The sequence below is a fragment of the Mixophyes fleayi genome, chromosome 1, assembly GCF_038048845.1.
Source record: "Mixophyes fleayi isolate aMixFle1 chromosome 1, aMixFle1.hap1, whole genome shotgun sequence".
Lineage (NCBI taxonomy): Eukaryota > Metazoa > Chordata > Amphibia > Anura > Limnodynastidae > Mixophyes > Mixophyes fleayi.
In genome coordinates, this window is record NC_134402.1 from 332,444,359 (window position 1) to 332,469,600 (window position 25,242).

At 37.7% G+C, this 25,242-nt stretch overlaps 1 protein-coding gene across 3 annotated transcripts in view; it reads right to left on the bottom strand.

The window, feature by feature from the left end:
- The window catches only part of TTC28 (tetratricopeptide repeat domain 28), a 479,060-nt gene that overhangs the window by 355,366 nt on the left and 98,452 nt on the right, over positions 1-25,242 (bottom strand). Inside the window, exon 1 of one of the 3 annotated variants that reach the window (XM_075214626.1) lies at positions 7,551-8,229. The exons of the other annotated variants lie outside the window; for them this stretch is intronic. Within the exon in view, the coding sequence (XP_075070727.1) occupies positions 7,551-7,577 (27 nt within the window). The 5' untranslated portion in view covers positions 7,578-8,229. Of the gene's footprint in view, positions 1-7,550; positions 8,230-25,242 lie in introns of those variants that run through there. 3 annotated transcript variants of the gene reach the window in all.

Sequence of the window (25,242 nt, forward strand, 5' to 3'; positions counted from 1 at the left end):
TATATATGTAATAGATTGATAGATAGATAAATAGATAAATAGAATGTGTATATATATATATATATATATATACACATTCTATTTATCTATCTATCAATCTATCACATATATATCTACTCATTTTATATGTATTTAGCCATCTCATTTCAAAATCAAACGGAAATGGAGAGGGAATATAAAGCAGTGCTTGTCTGAATAAGCTCTTAGGATTGGGACTGATCTACACAGCATTTTCTATCCTATTTTGATCTCTTTTAACTAAAACAAAGCACCAATTAGGGCATAGTGGGATACAAATGTGACCACTCTCATATATATATATATAAATATATATATATATATATATATATATGAGACAGATAGATAGATAGATAGATAGATAGATAGATAGATAGATATAAAATATATATATATATATGAGACAGATAGATAGATAGAATGTGGATAGATAGATATGAGATGGAGAGATAGAGATAGAGAGATACTTGTAATGTGGATAGATATATATGCAGTAGATAATAGATAGATAGATAGATACATATAATGTGGATAGACATATATGCAATAGATATATATAATGAGGTGGATAGATACATATAATGTAGATAAACATGTATGAAATAGATAGATAGATAATGAGATGGATAGATACATATAATGTAGATAAATATGTATGAAATAAATAGATAGATAGATAGATAGATAGATAGATAGATAGATAGATAGATAGATAGAGATAAATAGATAGATAGATAGATAGATTATATGGATGGATCGATAGATAATGAAATGGACACATATAATGTGGATAGCTATATATGCGATAGATAGACATACAGACAGATAGAGAGATAGATAGACAGATAGATAGATAGATAATGAGATGGATACATATAATGTAGATAAATATGTATGTGATAGATAGATAGATAGATAGATAGATAGATAGATAGATAGATAGATAGAATGTGGATAAATATGTATGTGATAGATAGATAGATATAGATAGATAGATAGATTGATAATGAAATGGATGCATATAATGTGGATAGCTATATATGCAATAGATAGGCATACAGACAGAGAGAAAGATAGATAGATAGATAGATAGATAGATAGATAGATAGATAATTAGATGGATAGATACATATAATGTGGATAAATATGTATGTGATAGATAGATAGATAGATAGATTGATAATGAGATGGATACATATAATGTGGATAGCTATATATGCGATAGATAGGCAGACAGACAGATAGAGAGATAGGCAGATATGAAAATGGGTTGTGTATACATATAGTAAAAGACTGAGAGTGAAGAAGTCAGCATCTGCAGAAGACACAAAGTACAATCAGTCTTTATAGCCAGATGTGTTTTTTATTTTTTTTATTTGCAAGTGTGGAATTCAAAGCTCTGACCCCTGATTATCACATTGCTGCTATGGACTCTGGTGGAGGCAGTATGTGAATTTCCCCCTAAGCACCCTTTTCTAATGGTGCTGCAGCTCAACCAGGGTTTGTAGTTTCTATGTCAACCATTGCTCCCCAGTGATTACATAATCGCAATATTAGTACAGAGGCCTGGACAGAAAAGGAGGAGCTCTACTTGATTGCTGTCAGTGTCGATCTCTTCTAGAAAACCTGCAAAGAAGGCATGTGCTAGCCCAGCATAATAAGTACACCATATAACATTCCTTTTCCTCTCAAGGATTTCACTCAATCTGTGCTTGTATTAGAAAAACATTTATTCTCTTCCGATATTTTTTTTTTCAATTCTCAGTTGTACGTCTTAATAAAAGTGTTAGCTTTATAAAATGACCTGTTAAATAATCTTTTAATGAATAAAAATTGAAACACAGATAAGAAAGGAAATGACACACTATTATTTAGCAAATGCATTTCAAACATTCTCTAGAAAGTCATTGGTAGACTGTAACCTCAGCCCTTCTGCAGCAGTAATAACACAGACACGTGGCACATTGGTATGATGAATATACATGGACCACAGGTCCCAGGAAGTAACAGAATAAAGCAGGGAAACACACAAGGCCTGAATGAAAGATGTAGTTGTGAAAGGGGAGTCTCGACCACACTAGTTATCTAGAAGAGAATGGAGATGTGCTAAGAAAGGAATATATTACTCTGCAGAAAGGGGTGGTTGGCAAAATGAATAACTCCGTTCTTATACTTTATAGATTAGCTAGTAATGGGGTTCTAGCCCGTGTCAGAGGTTTGCAGAAATGTATATCATCATACTGGCTGTGAGAATGGAATAAGAGATTTATGGGATCACTAGATTATGATGCTTAACTTTGAAAAGGACAAAATCATTTTTTGAAGTGTGTTTTTTAAATAAATATGAGTTGAAGTGAAATATATATTTATTTTTTTAAAAAAAACAATCTGGTATTAAAAAAATATTATTTTGAAGATTGGTTGGTCACAAATATTCTGGGGGCAATCATAAAATGAATATCATTAAGTAAATCAAATATTGTTGGTAAATGAGGAATAAAGGACAAGTCTATTACTTTTAGTGCAGTTAGTTTTTGCTATGACTTTTAAAAATGGCCAACTGATGTCTGCAGAAATCACATAACACATCACCTAATGAGCTAACCTGCCATGCTCTGTATTCATTTGGGATGTTCTTTATTCCCATAAAATATACATACAATAACCCCAAACAGCAACTCACTGCAGAATTCAGTAACAGAATCTAGTCATTAACTATTCCTACTTCAATTTACCAAAACATGTTGTATCAACGGTTGTCTGCAAGATAAATTGTGTTGCTTCAAGAACACACTTTTAAATCTTTTTTAAGTGTTATTTTTTTTTTTTACAATTAATAGAATTTACAATGATGGTATTATTAAAATACAGCACATTGCATCTTAATCGTTATGCACAAAGGTGTCTTAACAGAACACAAAGAACAACAGGGGTCTGGATGATCACATAGGATACATTGCTATCTATAAATAAGCACATATACAGTTTACACATGAACATAGATGGATAAAAGCAGCGCACGTCTTGCTATCTTACTGGACCACTCAGGGCTCTTTCCCATGCAATGTATATGTCTTGTTGGGCTCAGAATGAAGAATTTATGGAATTTATGCCACACACACTTCCATAAAATTCCATAAATTCTTCATTCTGAGCCCAACAAGAAATATACATTCATCATCATCTATTTATATACCGTCACTAATTCCACATCAGTCCCTGCCCCATAGGAGCTTACAATCTAAATTCCTTAACACACACAGTCAGACAGACAGAGACAGACTAGGGTCAATTTGATAGCAGCCAATTAACTTTATTTTGCATTTCGGAACTAAGACACAGCCACACCCCCTTCTAAAAGAGGCATGGTTACCTCACCCAGGGGCATGTCCAGTGCTTCTGGAGCGCTATACGGCCCCATCAATCCTCGCATATACTGAAGACACCTGTGTACTACCGCTGGCACCCATTCACCCCTGCTGTGTTCAAAATGTCAGTGAGCGGGACATACACTTCAGCCGTCAACAGTACAGTCATCTAGTAGGACTGCCCCACCTAAGTCGGGACAGTTGAGTGGTATGACCAGATAAGGAAGATACTGTCTACTGTACTCCAGAAATTTCCCCAGAGAAATGTGAATACATGGAGGGAGTAGTTGCCCATGTGGTAAATAAAGTTGATAGCACTCCTCTTATTGCTAATTTGTCAAAGCTTTCAAAGGCTCATGTGTGTGGCCCCTAACTGCTGTCATATAAATTTATTTTAACTTCATATTTACATTTCTCATTATGTCCCACCAAATATGTCCAACAATGAAAAGCAAGAAAACGATTTACATCCTATTGTGTAAACCACAATCAAACACACCAGTCCCATTCCTTATTTATCCCATCCCTTCTGTGAGATTTCTAATGCCGGTATCTGTGCTATAATGTAATGAAACTCTCTCCTTGGCCAACACAGCACAGCCCGCTTTACTCTCCTTCATTAATATTGTGTAATATGCATATTCACATGATGGACCACAATTAACACAAATCATATATATAGTTTACCCAACTTATATTTTATGAACATCTAAAAAATTTTTAAAAATGTAAAGTTTTTGTACCATGCATACATGGGTGGGTAACTACCTTGCAGGTTTGTTGTTGTCTTTTTCTTCACCTCACCCGTGCATGGCCTATAAACAGGGACAAAGCTTCAGCTCTTTAGATCCTCTGTAAACGGTTCCATACAGAAAGCTATCAGTTTTAATAAAGTACAAGTCTTTATTCCATTTGATGTGTGATTCTTGGAAACATGAAGACACATAGACCTACATTGTTATACCCTGCCTCTGTGACATGAATACGTATGTATCAATCACGGAGACTCATGAGACACACTACAGAAAGATATAGTGTGTAACCTGCAGATAGATGCAGTCCTTACTGAGTTGAATTATTGTTTTTCTTATGAGAATCCCTGAAACTAATTTAAACCAATGGATTTCATCATCTGCACAAACTGAACCACAAGACAACACAAACACTATGCAATCCACTAGGAAAAAGTAATGCAGGATGATATGTAAACATACATGAACTGATTAAGTATATCATAACAGTGGTATATTATAACAAATAGAGTTATGTAGCCCAGACTCAGAGCTCCCCAATCCATCCCCAGAGGATTCCTGTTGAGGAAATCCACAAGGGGCCAGAGTGGTACAAACTTAACCTATGTGACTAAAGCTGGCCCTCATGCATCAGTTGTGCCAGCAATATCTGCAAATTGCACAATATCGCAGGTCTCACAACGAGTACAATAAGAATGATCCAATTAGGATAGTTTGGATTGTTATTGAACATCTGCATAAATGAGGTTGTAAGATGACTGCTATTGGCTCATGACCGCACTAACAGGCCTGAATATGTTCCAGACTTGAGCTCACCACTTGGCCTGAAGGCTAAAAGTTCAGAATCGTCACACAGATGAGGCTTTAGATGCAGGGTTGTGAGTGTTGAGTGGGCGGCTTTGTCCTGAGCTTAAATCAAGGAAACCGTTGGATTTACCCACCATGTTTGTCAGAGGATACCTGTTACTCTACAGGAGAGCTATCAGATAAACTCCCACCCTAGTTTCTGTCTGCTCCTGTGTGATATAGCAGTGGCTGATGAGGCAGACAGCACAATTAACAATAAGTGTAGAAGGATGAAAGGGCCTATTGCTGAGTACCACCCGGAGCCTGAGATGATCCTAATCTGCCGTGGTGTCCTGGCATAGTTTAAATGACACTGCACAGGACAAGCTTCTCTATCATACAATAAAAATAGAAGATTAACCATTCCTCTGTCGGCAGAATCCAATCCTATCGCTAATCTGATGTTGTACTATGTATATCTCAATTCACATGTGTATTCAGTCCTCTAAATTGTTCCTTCAAAATGAAAACCTTAACGCCCAATAGGAAATGTAAGATATACTAGAATAAGGCCAGCTTCATAGACACGCCGGAGACGACAGGCAAGCACAGGTGAGAAGGACAGGTACCATAATCTCCCCTCTAGACTAGAACTTCTGAAGAATGTTTATAGTATTTTCATTTCTCGTCCTGTCATTGGTCCCTATTTGCAGGCAAGTGGAAATGATATACCTTTTCAAAACAAGTCACATATATAATACACACATATGGAATATGTATATTTTCATAAAAGAAAAAGGTGGGATCCCCATAATAAAAATCATGTGCTTACCCCCTGAGACACTGTTCTAAACTATACACCCCCCAACAACATACATTGCCGCTCTGTATAAACGTAATAACATGTTCGCCCATAAAGATATTCATGTGTTGCTCAACTTACATTAACATCCAACGTTCAACACAGGGTGAATTATTATTTTGCACTGCAAATAGCCAGTTTTGCTGTGTATTTATAATTATACATCTAACGTCAACTCCTATATAAAATATTATCTATAAGACAAGGCGATTGCAGCTGACATGTTATTACATTAATGGGCTTCTCAATATGAAACCTCCCATACAAGGGTAACAGCAGTGTTACACTGAAAAGCAGCAACATGTTACATATCATGTCTCAATAAAACCTCTGCATCAGTGGAATTTCTTTCTCTTTATTCTGCCGGAGTCCCTAATTACCAGAAAAGCTGGCAAAAAAGCGTCATGGCTGTAAGACGTTTCCTAACCCTTGCACAAAAGCGCTGCTAATTAATATTATTTTTCCTAGCAGATTTTCCAGAAGAGAGTGAACCGGCCTCTCGAGGTCAGGGGCTTTATTGAAAAATGCTGCTATGCATTACACTTCAAGACAGTAGTCCTACGAGCCAAGGGCTATTTCATCGTTTATAGCCTATACTTGTGGTCAGCCTGGATATACTATATCTTTCCACTGCAGACACAAATCAAAAGATCATTTCTGAAACCCAGTGCCACTGATTGGTTTTGCATCACTCACATAATAGTCTGTTTAAAACTATCATAACACAGCATACACTTAACAAAGTAAGCATCTTTCAAGCAGACATTTAACCTTTTTTCCAGCGCTGGTATGTAAGCCAAAAGTGTTAGTCATGCTACTATTTGCTTTAGATCTATTAAGAAAACATATGTTCCATTGTTACATCTGCAGCAAGCCCCCCCAGTGGGCCCCGGCAGAGACTCTCCAAGAAAAAGACACATTAACTGCTTCAGCTCTCGCTAATGGCACCCCTTAAAAGAGTTAATAAACACTTCAACACTGGGACACCATGTGTTGTACATATGTATACTATTGTGTACATTAAGCTCCATAGTCAGGGTACGTAACTGCTATTAATTCACAAAAAAAAGTTAATATCTCCCAGAATATCCAAAAGTAATCTAGCTGAAGAATTGAGACAGAGAAATCTCTCTTTTGTATCATAGTTAGCCTGAGGATTAATGCACTGCACAGCCCCAATGAGAAAGGTCTCTATACATTAAAGATGGCATGGTTGGCTCACAAGCAGGCATAGGATTCTTGCAGAGATGTGTAAGCAAATAACAGGTTCTGCTACGATTTCCTGTGCAGCTAAGGGAAGGGGGATAGTGTCCCTGCTGTAAAATGACCACACTGCATTGAGTAATGATACTGATTTTCTCTCTCTCCCAAAGTTTTCTCTTCTGTAATTTACAGTAAAACAAAATAACTTGGTGCCAGCAAGAATTACACGTAATCCAGCACTGATTAGGTCTTCTTAGTGTGAGATCCCTTTTGTAGGAGCAGCAGTTGGACGCCCCTTCTCAACCTCTGAGCATTATATGGATTAAACTGGTATTACGCTGAAAATTTCACAAGCGCAGATTTCAACTGCCCTGCCAACAGGCACATTACGGGGAGAGAGATGAGAAATGTAAAAAAGTTAACTGAGGGGCTGTTCCACACAGCACGGCTCTGCAATGGAATGGCTAGCAGTGACTATGGGACAAGCATCTACAGCTACCAGAGACACTACTAATAAACAGATAGAAATGAATACAGTCTTTGCGCTTTGGAGCAACTTACCTTCTTCCGGGGCTGCCATTTCATCATATTTGTACGTAAAAAGGTTGAGCATCAAGATACGTGAGAGATACTTGTAGATGTGGGAATTGTACAGTTGCTGATAGTCATGCTTCCTGCCTCTTTAAATATGCTGCATATTTACTTTCTGGAACTAAATCACACAAAAAAACAAAAAACAAAGCACAGGAAAAGGGACTTTGATTCCAGGTTCGTTCAACCAAATTTCCCCGAAAAGAGGGATAAAAAAGCCTCTTCGCACAATCAGTGATTTGGAGTAGAAGATGTCTGAGTGAGATGGAACAGCCAATGTTTCATTGTGTTAAGAAAATACAAAACAAAATGTATCAAAAATGGATTTCTTAAATCCAGAGTCAGGCAATTGTCTTTTGTCATAAATGCTCACATCTGCAATCCAAGATCTAGGACTGTCCTGTACCCTCACGCTGCACAGCATAGATCTGATTTTGTCATGTTCCAAGACCACTCCGCTTTCTCCCCTTTAATATTCAATATACTCTGAGAGCTTTGCAGTTGTAGGCGAAGGTTCGCAGCCGTCACCCTGCATCTTTCCCCACCAAAAAAAAGTACATTCCAAAGCTCCAGTTCCAGAAGAGAGGAAAAAGAAAAAATCTGGCTCCGCTGGTTGTCTTCAAATAGTACAATGTGTGCAGGAAAGGTTCTGCGTGAACAATTCACGCGTCTTAGAAAAAAAAAAAAACAGAAACAAAAACAAACCCACCAAAAGACACGGAATTTTACTTGGGAAATGCTGGAAGGAAATCCTGCAACAGCAACAAAATGTACTCCTCTACACTAATGACTTCCTTCCCTTCTAGTATATGCAGAGCCTGCACTGTTCTGTTCAAGACATTGCAGCAGCCTGCGGGGTCTTACTGCTAGTCAGATTAACTGCTAGATACAAATATATGTTTTCACACTGTGCAAAGTCTAGTGACCTGTGATAGGAAGTATTTCATGTCAAGCAAATAAACGTGACCAAAACAAGTCTTCCAATAGCACAAAAACATAAATAAGATTTTACTTCTTAAAGTCCATAGCATTGTTAAACAAATGCATCATTCCATTTTCTGTTTGATGCAATAATCAAAATGAAGACTTATTTTTCATACAATGCAACATTTACCTCTATGGCATCTATCACATCTAAAAGAGTGCAGGAGGTGGCAAATTAATATGGTATTTTTTGACACTATATAAAGACAATTTCACTCTTCCTCTCAGTAATGAATGCTTGGATAGCAATAAGTATACACTACTGATGGGAGAATGGACATTAGGAGGATCGATAAGGCTAGGGTCAAGTAGAGACTGCCCTGACTGTGTAACAAAATAAGCATACAGTATATTCATTCATAGGGGGCTTATTTATTATCTACCACTTTTTTCCACGATCATTTTCATTCGTCATCACAATGAAAGAATGTGAGCATCTATTAAAAGTGTTCTGCCAGGACAGCAGTTATGATAAACGGCTGTAACCTCAAATACACATTTTAACTATGTTCTATGTCTTTCTATGGTCACTATAGTGACTGGAGGGGACAGCAGGTAAGTTGTGAGGGACCTAAAGATCCCTCTACCGCAATGTTCTCCCCATAGGCTTCAATCGCCAACACCATTTGGCACAAGTTCCTAAAAAATTGTATTGAACTTGTTAAATGGTGCAAAATAGCAGTCCCCTCCCCATAGAAATATATGGGAACTGCTATTGTGTTTGAAGAGTCATGAACAGCAGCCAGATATCTCTGCCCTAGTCATAAATTAACACAATACTTAAATATGCGGATATCCCCTGAAAACTGCTGTCTTCAATGGATTTTAATGAAAAATTTGATTGATAAATAGGCCCCAATAAACGTAGTGAAACAAATAAAAAATACTTTTCAAATTTGTTTGAAATTGACAGCTACAGAACAAGCAATAAAATGATAAATGCACATGGCCAAACAAAGTGGTAGGTGATCTCAAACCATCCACAGAGCCACAATTTAATGCATGCACATTCTCAGACAACAGTAATACTGTTGTGCCCCTGTGCTAATTTCTCAAAGTTGTTGTTTAAACCACAGTTAAATTGCAAAATAGCAACGGGTTTGAAAAGGTAGGCATCAGGATAATTGTCCCCAGTGCCTGCGTTTCTCTGCTGTTCACACACTTGCCACTGTAAAACAGAGGTCAGACAGGAACGCTGGGAAATTGTGCTTAGTTTCACTGACTCACAAATGACATAACCCACAACTGCCCTGATATTGTTGAGATTCCCGGTTTGAGACCCGTAAAAAAAACGATGGGGCTTAAAATGAAAGTAGGTGGAGCTTGATCAGAATGTGTGGGGCTTATTTTGGCCCACCCTCAGGATTCTAAATGTTGGGAGGTATGCAAATTACACTACTGAGCATTTGAATGGTAGAGATGTGCAACCAATGGATTAATGATCAAGAAGACTGCAAAACTGTCAAAGCGCTTTGCCTAAATCCTACCAAAACGGTCAACTGAACAAGCCCTTAGCGTTATCAGAACAGTCATATAAACACAGCCAAATATAATACACGTCTTCTTTATCTATACCATTACTATTGGAAAAGCTCCATTGGGTATTAGTATAACCTCTAGTATTACCTATATATGGATGGCACTCTATAAATAAGTGTGAAGAAGAAGAATAAATAATATTTGTCTCACTGAATGTAGATAAAAAAAAAAGAAGAAGTAATGATTGGACCATCTACTCTGGCAAGTGACACAAAAGCACAGATACTGTGTGAGTATAAAATATTTACTATGATACAAGAACCCCTGGTAAGCAATCATTTTCTGTTTGAATGACTGCTTTCACTGTGGATGAATTATAGCAAACACCGCTGTGTTTTCATGTCCAAACACAATCTTTATCACCCTTGCCAACTTACCAGTCTCACAATGAATAACAAGAAACATCAAATATTGAAAAATGATAGATTCTTTCAACACCATTTTTTATATTTGTAAAACATAGAACAGGAATTTCTCATAGAAAATTTCTATTTTATTTATGATAAACACAGAAGACATGTTCACCTTGTTTTTAATTAATATTTTAGAACAAATTTCCTATTTGCTGTTATGTTTCCTGTCTGTTATATATTTATACTAGTAAAACTGACCTTGTTATTGCCCAGAATCAATGCCACACACTTAGCCATTGTCAGGATAATGGCGATTTTAATTTAGATTTTCAGAAAGCCACAGAAAGGTGTGTTCTCGTACTTCTTTCCTCCATAAATAGGAGTAATTTGTGCAGATATGGGTGTGATTTAGGTGGAAATGCCCAACATCACATCATTTTGTTTTTAATTGGCAATGTGAGTAGGTGGTATGACACTGCACTGACACTGCATAAGCCAGGTAACAGTTGCTAATTCACTTTACCCTGCCACATAGTGGACATATGTCAGTGGTTCATCCCATTTGCTGTGCTGGCTGTAGCTCTCACTGTAGAGACAGGCTGGATGAACAGTGGAGAACTGGAGATACGGCACACTGAGGAGCTGAAGTGTGTGTGGGAGGTTGGGAGGGGAAGAGAGTGGACAGTTTGTAGTAGACATGAAAGCTAGCAAGCGGAGTAGGTGGGAGGGGGGATCAAGAAGAATGGGCAGTGAAAAGTGCCAGAGTCGCTGGCTATATAAATAATGGATAACAAATAAGGAGAATTGTGCTTCTCTCTGGTGTGGTTGTAGATGCTGTATATGTTGTGACTGGCTGCATGTCAGTATTTTGAGGATATAGGAGGACTGTGTCCACAACCAATGCTGTCTCTATGACATAATATGTCTTTTGACTTTTAAACTATTTTTTTAGTATGCTTAGAATCTTGGGAATTGTTAATACACTGTAACTCATTCTTCCTCCCTTCTATGCCAGCTGTTGTAGATAGATGATAGTACAACACTCATCATCTCTACTTCACAAACAGCTACAATTACTTGACTGAACCATTTCACGCTCATTTTCACTGAGACATTTGCATAGGAGAAATAATATTCCAAATATCACCGCTTTCCTCCACAAGAAGAACCAGAAGGATACAATGCCTGGGACCCATGAAATTCAATAGATACCCAACCCAATCTGTACCTTTAATGGCCATTTTCCTGGTTGACAGCTGGGAGAAGTTTGGTTGAGCAGCTGTCATGGCCATAAAGCGATGTGCACATGAAAACTAATGTGATTAAAATGTTAAAAATTGACAGATCAGACACATGAATGAAACATGTCCTTTGTCCCATCATGGCCCTGAGTTATTTATTTGTCATATAGCATACAGATATTAAGGCATGGACTGCACTGTCAGACAGAACATGTGTTGTGCACACTCAGGGCACATTAAGGGCCACATTGATTAAAATGTCCCAGATTGAGGCGATAAGTCTTTTTTTTTTTTATATATATATTTTGTAGCAATAAATCATCTATTGCAGCAATTTAACATTTCTCTGACACAGCTGAGCAGTGCTGAGCATCCCCGGCAATATTGGCACGGAGCAGTAAGAGTTACTGCCTACCCCTTAATGCTTCGCTGGGTCATTGTCTCCAAATTCGCACAACTCTTACATTATGCTATATGCAAGGAGATATTGCCAGTAGGTGGGTACTATTTCCCATAGCCATACACATTTTATGATGAAGCAAGTCAAATATTGGTGGGAAAGTATCCCAGGTACCCATTTCACACTGCTAAATACCCAATTCTCTAATAGATTATTTTATGTCTAATGTTAAATTACATACTACTATTGTTATCATTGCAAGATAATTATCTGCTCTATGCCATTGAATATTCAGGCCCTTAGATCAGACTTGTTAAACTGGTGTCTTATAGGTTTGTGTCACCCACTTACTAATACTATGCTACATTACCTATTCTATGGATATCTTACATTGTTTACCAGTTGGGTTAGCAGTAACATTGTTTTCCTGGGATTTTATTTCAAAATTACAGGTGAAAAGGTAGTGGATTCCACTAAATCAGAGATGGGCAAACTCGTCTTTTTCGAAGGCCACGTCTGCGGCTCTTCAGCTATCCAAGGGTCCGCACAGAGGGAGGAGTGAGAGCACACTGCACTCCCTCCTCCTCCGTTAAGCAGTGTGACGCTTTACGCAGATGAGGTCATGTGACACGATAGTAGGCTGCGCCCGGGCTGTCTTATTCTCTGCTTTAACCCCGTAGCCCTTCTGTTGCCCACCACTGCACTAAATCATTTTTACTAATACAAACATTGAAAACATACATTTAGGGCAGGGGTCAGGGAACTTTTTTACCTTTTACCCCAAAATATATTTAGATACGCCGACAGTACCCCCTTGATTTGAAAGGAAGGAAATCATATATTATTAATTATTGGAATTCCATACTTTTGTTTCCCCCTCTCTTACTTCCCTCACCCTATGTGCCTCCATAGTTTTGTTCTCCCTTCTCTTACTTCCCTCACATTATGTGCCTCCATAGTTTTATTCCCCTTTCTCTTACTTCCCTCACCCTATGTGCCTCCATAGTTTTATTCCCCCTTCTCTTACTTCCCTCACCCTATGTGCCTCCATAGTTTTGTTCCCCTTTCTCTTACTTCCCTCACCCTATGTGCCTCCATAGTTTTGTTCCCCTTTCTCTTACTTCCCTCACCCTATGTGCCTCCATAGTTTTGTTCTCCCTTCTCTTACTTCCCTCACATTATGTGCCTCCATAGTTTTGTTCCCCTTTCTCTTACTTCCTTCACCCTATGTGCCTCCATAGTTCTATTCCCCCTTCTCTTACTTCCCTCACCCTATGTGCCTCCATAGTTTTGTTCTCCCTTCTCTTACTTCCCTCACCCTATGTGCCTCCATAGTTTTGTTCCCCTTTCTCTTACTTCCTTCACCCTATGTGCCTCCATAGTTCTATTCCCCCTTCTCTTACTTCCCTCACCCTATGTGCCTCCATAGTTTTGTTCCCCTTTCTCTTACTTCCCTCACCCTATGTGCCTCCATAGTTTTGTTCTCCTTTCTCTTACTTCCTTCACCCTATGTGCCTCCATAGTTTTGTTCCCCCCTCTCTTACTTCCCTCACCCTATGTGCCTCCATAGTTTTGTTCCCCTTTCTCTTACTTCCCTCACCTTAAGTGCCTCCATAGTTTTGTTCCCCTTTCTCTTACTTCCCTCACCCTATGTGCCTCCATAGTTTTGTTCCTCCTTCTCTTACTTCCCTCACCTTGTGTGCCTCCATAGTTTTGTTCCCCCCTCTCTTACTTCCCTCACCCTATGTGCCTCCATAGTTTTGTTCCCCTTTCTCTTACTTCCCTCACCCTATGTGCCTCCATAGTTTTGTTTCTCCCTCTCTTCCCTCACCCTATGCGCCTCCATAGTTTTGTTCCTCCTTCTCTTACTTCCCTCACCCTATGTGCCTCCATAGTTTTGTTCCCCTTTCTCTTACTTCCCTCACCCTATGTGCCTACATAGTTTTGTTTCTCCCTCTCTTCCCTCACCCTATGCGCCTCCATAGTTTTGTTCCCCCCTCTCTTACTTCCCTCACCCTATGTGTCTCTGTTATTTTACTTACTTGTCTATTGACTTTCTCTCTTCTTTTTTCTTCTTCTCTGTTTTTCCTGTCTTGTTTTCTTCTGCCGCTGCTCCTCACTGAGAATGACGTGGGGCGTGATGACATCACGCCCGACATTCAGTGGGAGAGAGGAGTAGAGGAGACTGCTGGGAGCCACCGCACGGTCCTGTGATTGAAAAATAAAATCACATGACCGCCGGCGGTGTGTCTCGGCAACATTACCCCCAGGAAATTCATTTTTACCCCATTTGGGGTAATTTACCCCGGTTCCCCGACCACTGATTTAGGGTGTATGAAACATTTTTAAAAGAAAAAATGATTTGTTTGAAATGTTGAAAAGTTTTTTCTCATCTTATTGGATACCATTGCTCAATTAGGATTTTGATGTCATTCACCACTTTCCCATTATTAGATGGGCTGCAACAATTACCAAAGTCAATCTGTTAAAATGCGGATGATCAAGTAGTTTCCCATTATTATACTCCAGTGAAGACACTGTTCAATGTATTTAAGCATACACAATTTAAGCATACATAATAGCCAAATGTGGAGTTTGACAATGTCTAACAAGTGTCTAAAAAGGGAAGACTCGAATTAACTATATGTCTCGAAACAATCTATCAATCCATTTATTGCATAAGAGTTGTGTTAGAATTATTAACAAAAAAAAAATGAATTAGGTTTATATGAAAATATATTTTTAGATGTGTTCCTCTCTGATTCTTTAATTACCCACACTGTTTACATATCTTTATTACAATGCTGATGTCTAAATGTGAATTTTTAGACACTTGATCCACTAATTGTATACATTTACATAACAATATGCACAATGTTAATTAACATGATGAATTGTCTTTTTACATATTATGGGGTTCTGAGGATAACTTGTAAAACCAGAAAATGTTATATTCAGTTTAATTGTAAATGCCATCGAAGCTGATTTAAGGACTCATGAGAATTCAGCTAATTGCAATGGAAACGCGTTTTAAATAAAAAATATGACTGGTTTATAGACATAAGGATAATTTGCATGTCTCTAGTTGCCATACAACATATACAGTTATATATGTCCGTGAAACAATGTTACATTTTTCAGTAGTAACAGTACCTATCGTTTCAAATCTAGTCTAGTCTCTGATTTCATTAAGGAATACAAAAGGGTCATATTTCTATATAAAATAATGTTATCTTATGTTTTAAATCACACTTTTTCCTTCTTGTTTTAAAGATTTGTCTTGAAAGTCATTGGAGGACTAAAACTTTTACACTTCGGCACCAACATATCTATATTCTCTTATTCATAGTGTGCAGTATATTTTGCTGCAGTCGTTTGAGTACCACACAAGATAGTTGGCACTAGGCAACTCTGTATTAAAAAGCTGGCCTCAGTATGATACGGTATGCTGACACCACCAAATAAACCCATCTGTGATCAATTTGGCCATATATATATAAAAGTTATCTGGGTATTTGACCAAGCAGGCTGACAAAATTCTCATATTTGTTACCAGCTTAAATCACATATACAAACATATCCAGATCACATATTTTATCAAAAGTAGCACAGAATAAAATAAAACACTTTGTATAAATCTCTAGTTACATCTGCACTTAAAGACAGCTAACACACTGTACAGTTTCACAGACAAGTGCAGGATTTTGACAGGGAGTATCTCAACTTTCACAAAAGTATTCATATTCTACAGTATGTATATACACCCATTACACAACATTAAAACCAGCTGCCTAATATTGTGTAGCTTCCGCTCATGTCTCCAAAACAGCTCAGACCCATCGAAGCATGGACTACATAATACCTCTGAAGGTGACTGGTGGTATCTGGCACCAAGATGTAAGCAGCAGATCCTTTAAGTCCTGTAACTTGCCAAGTGGGGCCTCCATGGCTCGGACTTGGCTTTCCAGCACATCCCACAAATGCTCGATCGGATTGAAATCTGGGGAATTTTGAGGCCAAGTCAACACCTTGAACTGTTTGTCATGTTCCTCAAACTATTCTTGCAGTGTGTCAGGCGCATTATCCTCCTGAAACAGGACACTTCCATCAGGGAAGAATGTAGCCATGAAGGGGTGTACTTGGTCTGCAACAATGTTTAGGTAGTTGGTAGATGTCAAAGTAACATCCACATAAATGCCAGGACCCAAGGTTTATCAAATAAATATTGTCCATAGCATCACACTGCCTCCACTGGCTTGCATTCTTCCCATAGTGCATCCTGGTGCCATCTCTTCTCCAGGTAAATGACGTACATGCACATGGCTGTCCACATGATGTAAAAGAAAACGTGATTCATCAGACCAGGCTACATTTCCATTGCTTCATGGTCCAGTCCTGGCACTCACATGTACTCTGTAGGTGCTATCGACGATAACAAGAGTCAGCATGGGCAGCTACGCAGCAAGCTGCGATGCACTGTGTGTTCTGATACTTTTCTATCATAGCCTGCATTAACTTTTTCAGTAATTTGTACTACAGTAGCTCTTCGCTGCCCACATGCTTCAATTAACCTTGGTCGCCCATGACTCTGTTGCCAGTTCATTGGTTGTCCTTCCTTGGACCACTTTTGGTAGGTACTAACCACTGCATACCGGGTACACGCTACAAGACCTGCCGTTTTGGAGATGCTCTGACCCAGTCGTCTAGCCAACACAATTTGGCCCTTGTCAAAGTCACTCAGATCCGTACGCTTGCCCATTTTTCCTGCTTCCAACACATCAACTTCAAGAACTGACTGTTCACTTGCTGTCTAATATATCCCACCCCTTGACAGGTGCCATTGTGATGAGATAATCAATGTTATTCACTTCACTTGTCAGTGGTTTCAATGTTGTGGCTGCTCGGTGTACATCTATAAATACTACATACATTTTATATTGCACAGTGTATATACCTTCTGCTCTGAAAAAGTCTAAAAATATGTTCTGTCCTTAGTCAGTGCAAATGCTTGCCCCTTGTTATAAGTGGTCATATAACAGCTCATATTTTATTCAGAGGAGGATTGCAGTGACCTGTAATCCCACCATACACTTGCCTATGAGTTTGCAATCTCTATATTCCTTTGTTAATCTGTGAGTGTAAAATATTTTACCACCTTATAAATAATTTATACTGTAAATGCAAAATTCATTTGTGACTATTTTTAATTATTTCAAAGTTAATTGTCTACAGCCTCTGTATACATTGACTCTGCAAAAGCTCCAGGAAATGTAGAATTCTCCAGAATTAAATATACATGTTTTACACTCCCGGACTGGTATAACTGTAAATGATGCAAGAATAATGCAGTGATACAGCCTGATGTTGCTAGTGTCTGAGACAGTCACTACACTGAAATGTGATGCACGAGGCTCTAATTAAAGTACTTCCTGATTGCCAAGTTTGGTGGGAAAAAAAAGATTCAAATAAGATCCTGGACCATGAAGATTACGCCAGAATTCTACCACTCAGCATCTTAGGCTGACAATCAAAATAAGGCCATTAAAATAATAACAAAAGAAAAGACACATAAAGTAGACAGCTCCCGACCTTTGGCTCATAGGCCTGACCTTTTAGAGGTTTTGATTTAATCTAGAAATCAGTCACACATGAGGCTTCATTTACAGTTTCAGTGGAGCACAGGACGCATTACACAAACATTGTGACACCATAATGGTGTGAACAAATACAATAGCAGTTTCAATTAACAAGTCATAGGAGAAGATACGGGATACATGCAATCTACCAGTTATATGGCTAGGACTTGCTTCTGTATTGTATCATGCTAGACTATAGTATTTTTATCTAGTCACACCCTATCCACAGAGGTCAAACTGAAGAACTGTGACAAGCACATGCATCATCACCTATTGTTGTCTTGCTTGTCTGTTACTATAATTTATTTCCTTATAAAACTCATATGACATCAATCATTTATAAAGCAAAGATTTTAGAATGTGACATCCATCTGTCTGTTCTCTTTGGCATAACTGTTACATGATTAAGAAGATCCAATCCCTGTTCTTCTTTCTGTGGCTGTGTGGAACATATTGGAAGATTACTTCTGGTACCCACTGTGCTTCAAAAAGCATGTCCTTAACACTTCTGTGTTCAAGTATGGTAATTTGATGCAAATAAAAGAGATACAATAAATGTCTACAAGGAGCAATTTAATAAGAGGGGAAAATACTTCCAACCAAAAATAAAGTAAGTACATGTTACTGATGGTCAGACGGCAATACATTTATTTATGTTGTCTACTCTACAAAGCAAAACTTCTATGTGGTCATTGTAAAACTACCAATAAATGCAGCTATATTGCTGGGCAATGTATCCACGCACATGTTTTCTTTAGTTTCCATTGATTTAATAAAGTCATCTTGTCATTTGTGGCAATATGCTATTGTCATGTAACTGGTCTCCCCTTCCCCCGATTCATTAAGAGTTGCAGGTGCACAATTTGGTAATTGAGATTGTGCCTCCGGCTGAAGACATTGGGATCAATCTTCTATCTTGGGACCTTAGATAAAAAAAACCTTGACAACCTCAAGATTCCTTAGGCTAGAATTTGTACTATGAATGATATATCTGTTTTTAGGAGCACTGAACTAGGATCCAAATAGACAGATTTTGACACACTGTTGGTGGAGGCACCACTTTGACTTGCAAGTGGTTATTATTATTTTCTCACACTTAGGAGGTCATCTTAATAGCAACTGGGTATGTTCCTAGACAACTGATCGCTAGTTAGACACAGAGGTATAGGGATCTCTATTCCTCCTACCCCACACGTCACAATGTGCCCCCAGTGACGGACAGAACACTCCAGTGACGCGGTCACCGCTATTACCTGCAAGAAACAGTTGATTTGGGTTTGGAAAGTCATAAATTATCAAAGCCACAGCACCCCCAGCAACAAAGACTGTTTGCATGATCTGGCATAGGCTGAGCTGTCTATAACAGTAGCCTGTAGAATTGCTTGTTATCACATGCTTTATCAGTTACAAGATAATAAATGCCCCCTAAAAGTGTGAATCAGGACCAGGCCGATTTAATTGCAATATAAGTGAACACATATTGCCTATCTAAAATGGGTAGGGTGTTGGATTGTCCCTGCCATCCTGTGTTTACAAACTGCATAACGGGGCAGCAAAGCCCCATATAAAGGCGTGTACCTCTTTTAATATCTACTACTGAACAAAAACATTCTTCCTAAAGACCCTGATCTAGTCCTGCAAGAAGCTTATATTACTGAAATCCTGTGACCTATAAATAAGAACTACCTCTCTAGTCCACCCCCTGAGTGTCCTGTGTTGAACCCAGCATACAGAGCTAATGGTCTGCCTGTTAACCTGCACTCCTCCTCCCTAGATAGGATGGCTGAATAACCAAAGACTGTCACACCCATAAAAAAGGAAACTAAAGAAAATGAGTGAATATAATAGTAAAATAATGCCATTTACGTTCCGAAAAAGCAAATCAATATAATATTTACTTGGCACAGATCCCAGGCAGCAAAAGAGTTAAAAAGAAAGATGACCATTGACATTAGATCATAATAGATCCATGCAAAAGTAGTTACAAATGCAAGTATCTCTCATGGGAATAATGTACTTCCTATTGTAAAATGTTAGAAGCCACTGAGGAATTCTATAACCATATAAAAGCATAAGGCCACGGGACGTGGAACTTCTCATTATACCGTAGGGGGTACACAAGTGTTAATTCCAAACAATGTAAGTTGCTTGTATAAGTTGAGCCTCATAACCAGGGATGCCTTGTTCTCACTGACAGGTATGCATTCCATCAACAAACCCCCCTTAAAGTGAGTTACATGTATATATCTATACACATATGGGTATATATATATATATATATATATATATATATATATATATATATATATATAGAGCTATATATCCATCTCTCTCTCTCTCTTTCTATATATATATATATATATATATATATATATACATACACACATACACGGATATATACACTTTAAATGTCACATCCTTTAATTTAGGTTCAAAATGATTAAAATGATCAAAATGTTTATCTATTTTTTTCTTTTTTCGATTGTTCTGCATTGTACTTGTTGAACATGTCTTGCTTATTTATTATGTCTGTAAAAGTTGTCAATCTAAGTAGAAAAACAAAATTACTGCAACAATGTGTTAGAAAAGTTAAAAATATAGGGAAAAGGCTACATGCAAATCACAAGACATGACACCATTGCAGTGACATAGCCCACCCACTACCACAAATTGCCCCATGATGGTGCATTTGCAATATGTTTATTTTTCCCTACCTAAAAGATGATGAGAAGACCAAAAAACTCTCATAATTTCAATTAACTTTAAATAATCACAATTGATTACATGGTATTTGAACAGAAATGATGTTTCTACACAACGCGGGTAAAATTAGAACACTGTATATGGATCCATTTACCGAAATGATGTAAAAATGTATACAGTGTTCCCCGTTCCACAGCAGCTGCCCTAGCATCTGTTGTCCAGGTGGATGATGCTGTAGAGCTTATGTCACACAGGAGAAACAGATCATTTCACTACATGCAATAATAAGTACCAGCTTCATTTCATTCTTCCACACAGCTCATGCGTCACTGATAGTTACATATAAAACACTCCATTCTTCTTCTGTAGAAGGGGAACATGGACATAATACACAGGCAGATCATTGGTTAAATCCATGCCATCACACTACTTGATAACAGAAATGACTTTGTGTGATATTCATGAATGTTGCTTGCGGATATTTCCTACAGATGTTATTCAATGGATTCTACCAGAGAGACCGCGCAAGTTTTAGAACATTACCACACTCGGTGATCTTACACTGCTGTTACAACTTTTCCCATGGTCCCTTACAGTCTATAACCTCTTACATATGGAGCCTAGAAAATGAATAGTAAACATATGAAGTATGTCCTCATCCTATACATATTCATGTAAAGCATACTGACTAATTAACAGTTAGGTGGGGTGCTTTTTACTATCGTAATGAAGAATTTGCTTCTTCCTTCCACATTCACCATCTTTGCTGTACTTTGTCTGGTAACAAACTAAAAAACAACCTCTGGCAGCTCACTGTCAAGTGTCCAATGCCACTATCACCAAATCTTTAGTTACCTTTGTCTTGTGCAGTGGAGTAACTTTTGTCTAGTCACTGCAATGCTCAGTAAATATTTTAAAAAACATTAACATTGACCTAGGAAAGCATAAAAATATCACAAAGTCATTCTATCGCTTCACCAAAAGATGCACTGAAATGAGCATTCATGAGGCAATCTCAATGACCTCTGACATGACCTGGCCATGACCTGAACTAGGACTGAGACTCTAGATTATTTGTTGATGGGGTCATAAGTAGGTACTGACCAGTGTGATAAAAAAATGGAAACATTAGGCATTCCTTTGACTGATGTAAAACATCTGTAATATGAAAAGAGAATTAGGAAGTATAATAGACACAAATATATTCAGGGCCCCCATCAATATTGGCACAATAATGTGACCAGACGTTTTCTCGGGCAATAAAGGTCAATCCATGCTTCCTTCTGTTAGAACTACAGCAACTTATCAGAAATGTTAATTTGGGCCTATTGAGTCTGAACCATGTGAAATAAGGTTTTGTACTGGAAAAAAGGGGACGTTGCAAGGGAAATCAGGACACAGGGGAGCACTAGGCATAGTAAGTGCCCTGTGTATCACAATGGTAACTTCAATGGAGTATAACAATGGTATACACTCATTGGCGGAAATTCACCCAAATACTGTTCATGCCAGTTATCAGCCAAATTGGACTATAGAGAAAACTAATTTGGAATGGTTTAATATAATATATACAAGTTTAGTTGTTAAAAGACAGAGACATTATTTATTCACAGAAAAAGCAGTAAATGTCATGAAATAGAGGGTTACTATGTGGGTAACCAGAGTTTAGTAACAGACTGCCTATATGAAGCCTTGTCTTTCTAGTGGTCATGGAAGGTGTCTACTTACTTCTTCTTGTGGCAAACAGACCCTTCCGAGTAGGCAGCCTATCATAATACGCTTGTCCTGCACCACTGGTATATTCAGCCTAATCTGCCTTCAGCCACCTAGCAGACGCAGCATACACACTATTTCTAACAGGAACCACTGATCTCTGTGAAATGTATAAATGACATTCACAGTGACTCTGGTTATAGCATTACCAAAAGAAAATACAGTAAGTAGCTTCCATGGCCATACCCCAAAGTCTTGCTTTTGCCGTGAGTGAAATGGACGCATCTCATTGGATTGGTGAAGTGGTACCGGTTGAACTGGGGCATGGCTAAGTGTCTGTAATTTTCATTTTGTAAAGTTGGAAGATATACACAATCTGTCCAATTCAGTATAACTTTGTGTGCTTCTCCATAGGGATCAGTGGTTCTTACTCCAAATTATGCGTATAGCGCATTCACCATGATGCTGAGTGTAGCTTGGGCCATGGGTGCATAAAAATAATCATTTGCTTGCAGTGAAAAACAACTGGGAGCTAGTAGCAAGTTAAATGTAAGACTGAAAGCAGGAGTTAATGGGGTTCAGAAATGTGAAGTGTCAGGAGCTCTGGGCAGCAAGTACGTTACAGGTGAGTACTTTAAGATTGTGTATGACATGTGTACGTAAATGTATGAACTGTAGGCAACAAATTTTGGGAAAAAACATGCATTTATATATCTGTTACACTCATTGTTTCATAAATGAAAGTTAATGTTCATATATGAAGGTTGATGTCACAATGTTGATTTTCCTTATATTTACACAATACAGTCCTACAAAAATATGATAGTGTTTTAATCATGTCCCAATGGCTGTATAAGAAACACAGCCTGTTCTGGATTTCGATACTCCTACAAAGGTCTAATACTCAGCTGGAGTTAACCCATGATAAGAGCCTGGAAATGTGATATTGTTATTGTTTCAAAGTATTCTCCTCATTAAATTAACCCTTCCTCTACTAGTATTTTAAGACTTGCATTTACATTTATTTGTATTTTGCATTCTTGGCATTTGTTGAACTGAACAAATGCAGGGAATCCAATACAAGAATCCTACCAAAGTACTAGTGGGGATCAGAGGAAGTTCATGTTAATTACATTTCATTTCAACATATTATACAGTACAAAAAATGTTTCATAGTTCTTTAATGTTGTATTTTACAAAAAGTGCCCCCATGTGACGAGAGTCCCCAGCAGTTATGACTGTAGTCCATCATCATGAAATATGATGAGTTCAACAAGAGGTGGTTTGCCAGCCATTGCCATTGATTGCCATTAAATAACACAGGTTAGGAAAAAAACAACATTTCATATAGTCCTTACTTAATATGCATCACCTGACTGCAACACTGGGCCCCACTTTACACTTACAGATAACTTATTTCTCAGTACATTTTGAATTATTCAGCAATCATTGAGCCACAATGTTATTTAAAAATGTTGTATCAGAAATCTTTACAAATATCAATCCAAGGTGTTCTATGCTTCCCGATGTACTAATACGTTCTTCTGGATGTGAAGCAGCATATCACAGTCGAGTGATTGAATTTCAAATAGCACTTTGGAGCTGACAATGTATATGGGTAGAGATCTAGGCAGCCAATGGTTTCCATGGCAGGTTTCGTCTTAGCAGTTAAAACATCTACATAATTGTACAGCTACATGGCAAATCCACAGAGTGACTTATTTACACTCAATCAAACTGATGAATTTAATGTAAAATTGATTACGAACCAGACCAGTCTTGTGTAGTTTATTCCATATCACTGCCTTTCACACAATAAAACATAGAAATAACACATATATACATTTTACCAGGAAAGCTATTATGTGTAACAAATTAACTTCTGTTCATTTAAATATGTACAAGTAAAGTTATGCCCAAAGATGCTATTTGTTTTAAATTTTAACTATCTAACTACAACCAGCAAAAAAATATTATTTATTTAGTTATTTATTTTGATATGTATACACATATCAACTTTTTCCAGATCACAGTATAATGGGGCATAAACATGACATACAAGTAAAAACTTACACAAATGTGAATAATTCCTGTTAATGGGAGTTTATAATCTAAAATGTTAATTGGGAAAAACAGATTGGAGATATTTTACTAGCACACTGCAAATGTTCAGTAGCCAATATCAGCCAAACAGCAATTAACTTTGATCAATGTATTGCTAGCTTATGGATATGTGTCATGTTTTTAAGGGCAGTTTGTAAAGCTTCAAGGGCAAAAGTCTTGGCTATAATACAAAACCAGCTATATCTGGTGCACATGTTGATTTTGAAAATTAAAATAATAATAATAGTATCCCTATTCCTAAAACTTTACAAAAGAACAGCTTTAGGTAAACTCTAAAGTTCAGAACATGAAGTGGTAAAACTAAAATGCAGAACAATAAAGTAAAAAAAAGAATGGACCATCTATAGTCAGATTTTAAAAAAGAGGTGATTTATAAACAGCACCAGTTGTAGATACATACTGTACCTCCCAACATTTCAAGAAAAAAAATAGGATAAAATCATCACACTCTTGATCTCTCCAAGTACAACCACATTAGAAATGGCCTTGGCCACAAACCAATGTCACAGTCCCCCTATCAGAGTACTATCCCCTAAGAACCTGGACAGTTGTACATTACCTTACCGGTACTGTGTTTGTTCCCAATTGTAAGAGCTACGGAATTTGCTGGCAGTATTTAAATAAATGTTGATGATGATGTTCCCAAGACGTGGATGGAAGGGTTAACATTTTCTGGAAAAAGTGTCTTTTTCCTTTACTGCTAATTTATATTTAGTGATCATAGATTTTTGCAAAAATATTTATATTTCTCCGTTTAAATGTGATTACTATCATAGTTTACACTGAATGTTTAAAAGTGCTGACAGTTGACTTTCTGCATATATTTTATTTTTCAGATGGATACTCTAGTGTCACAAACTGCAGCTCTCTGATTTATGCAGGCTCTTTCCCTAGGCTGCATTAACCACTTCTAAGGCACCCTATCAAATAGCCACTTCATCTGCAAGTCTGAGCTTGTCTAAGGAAGGG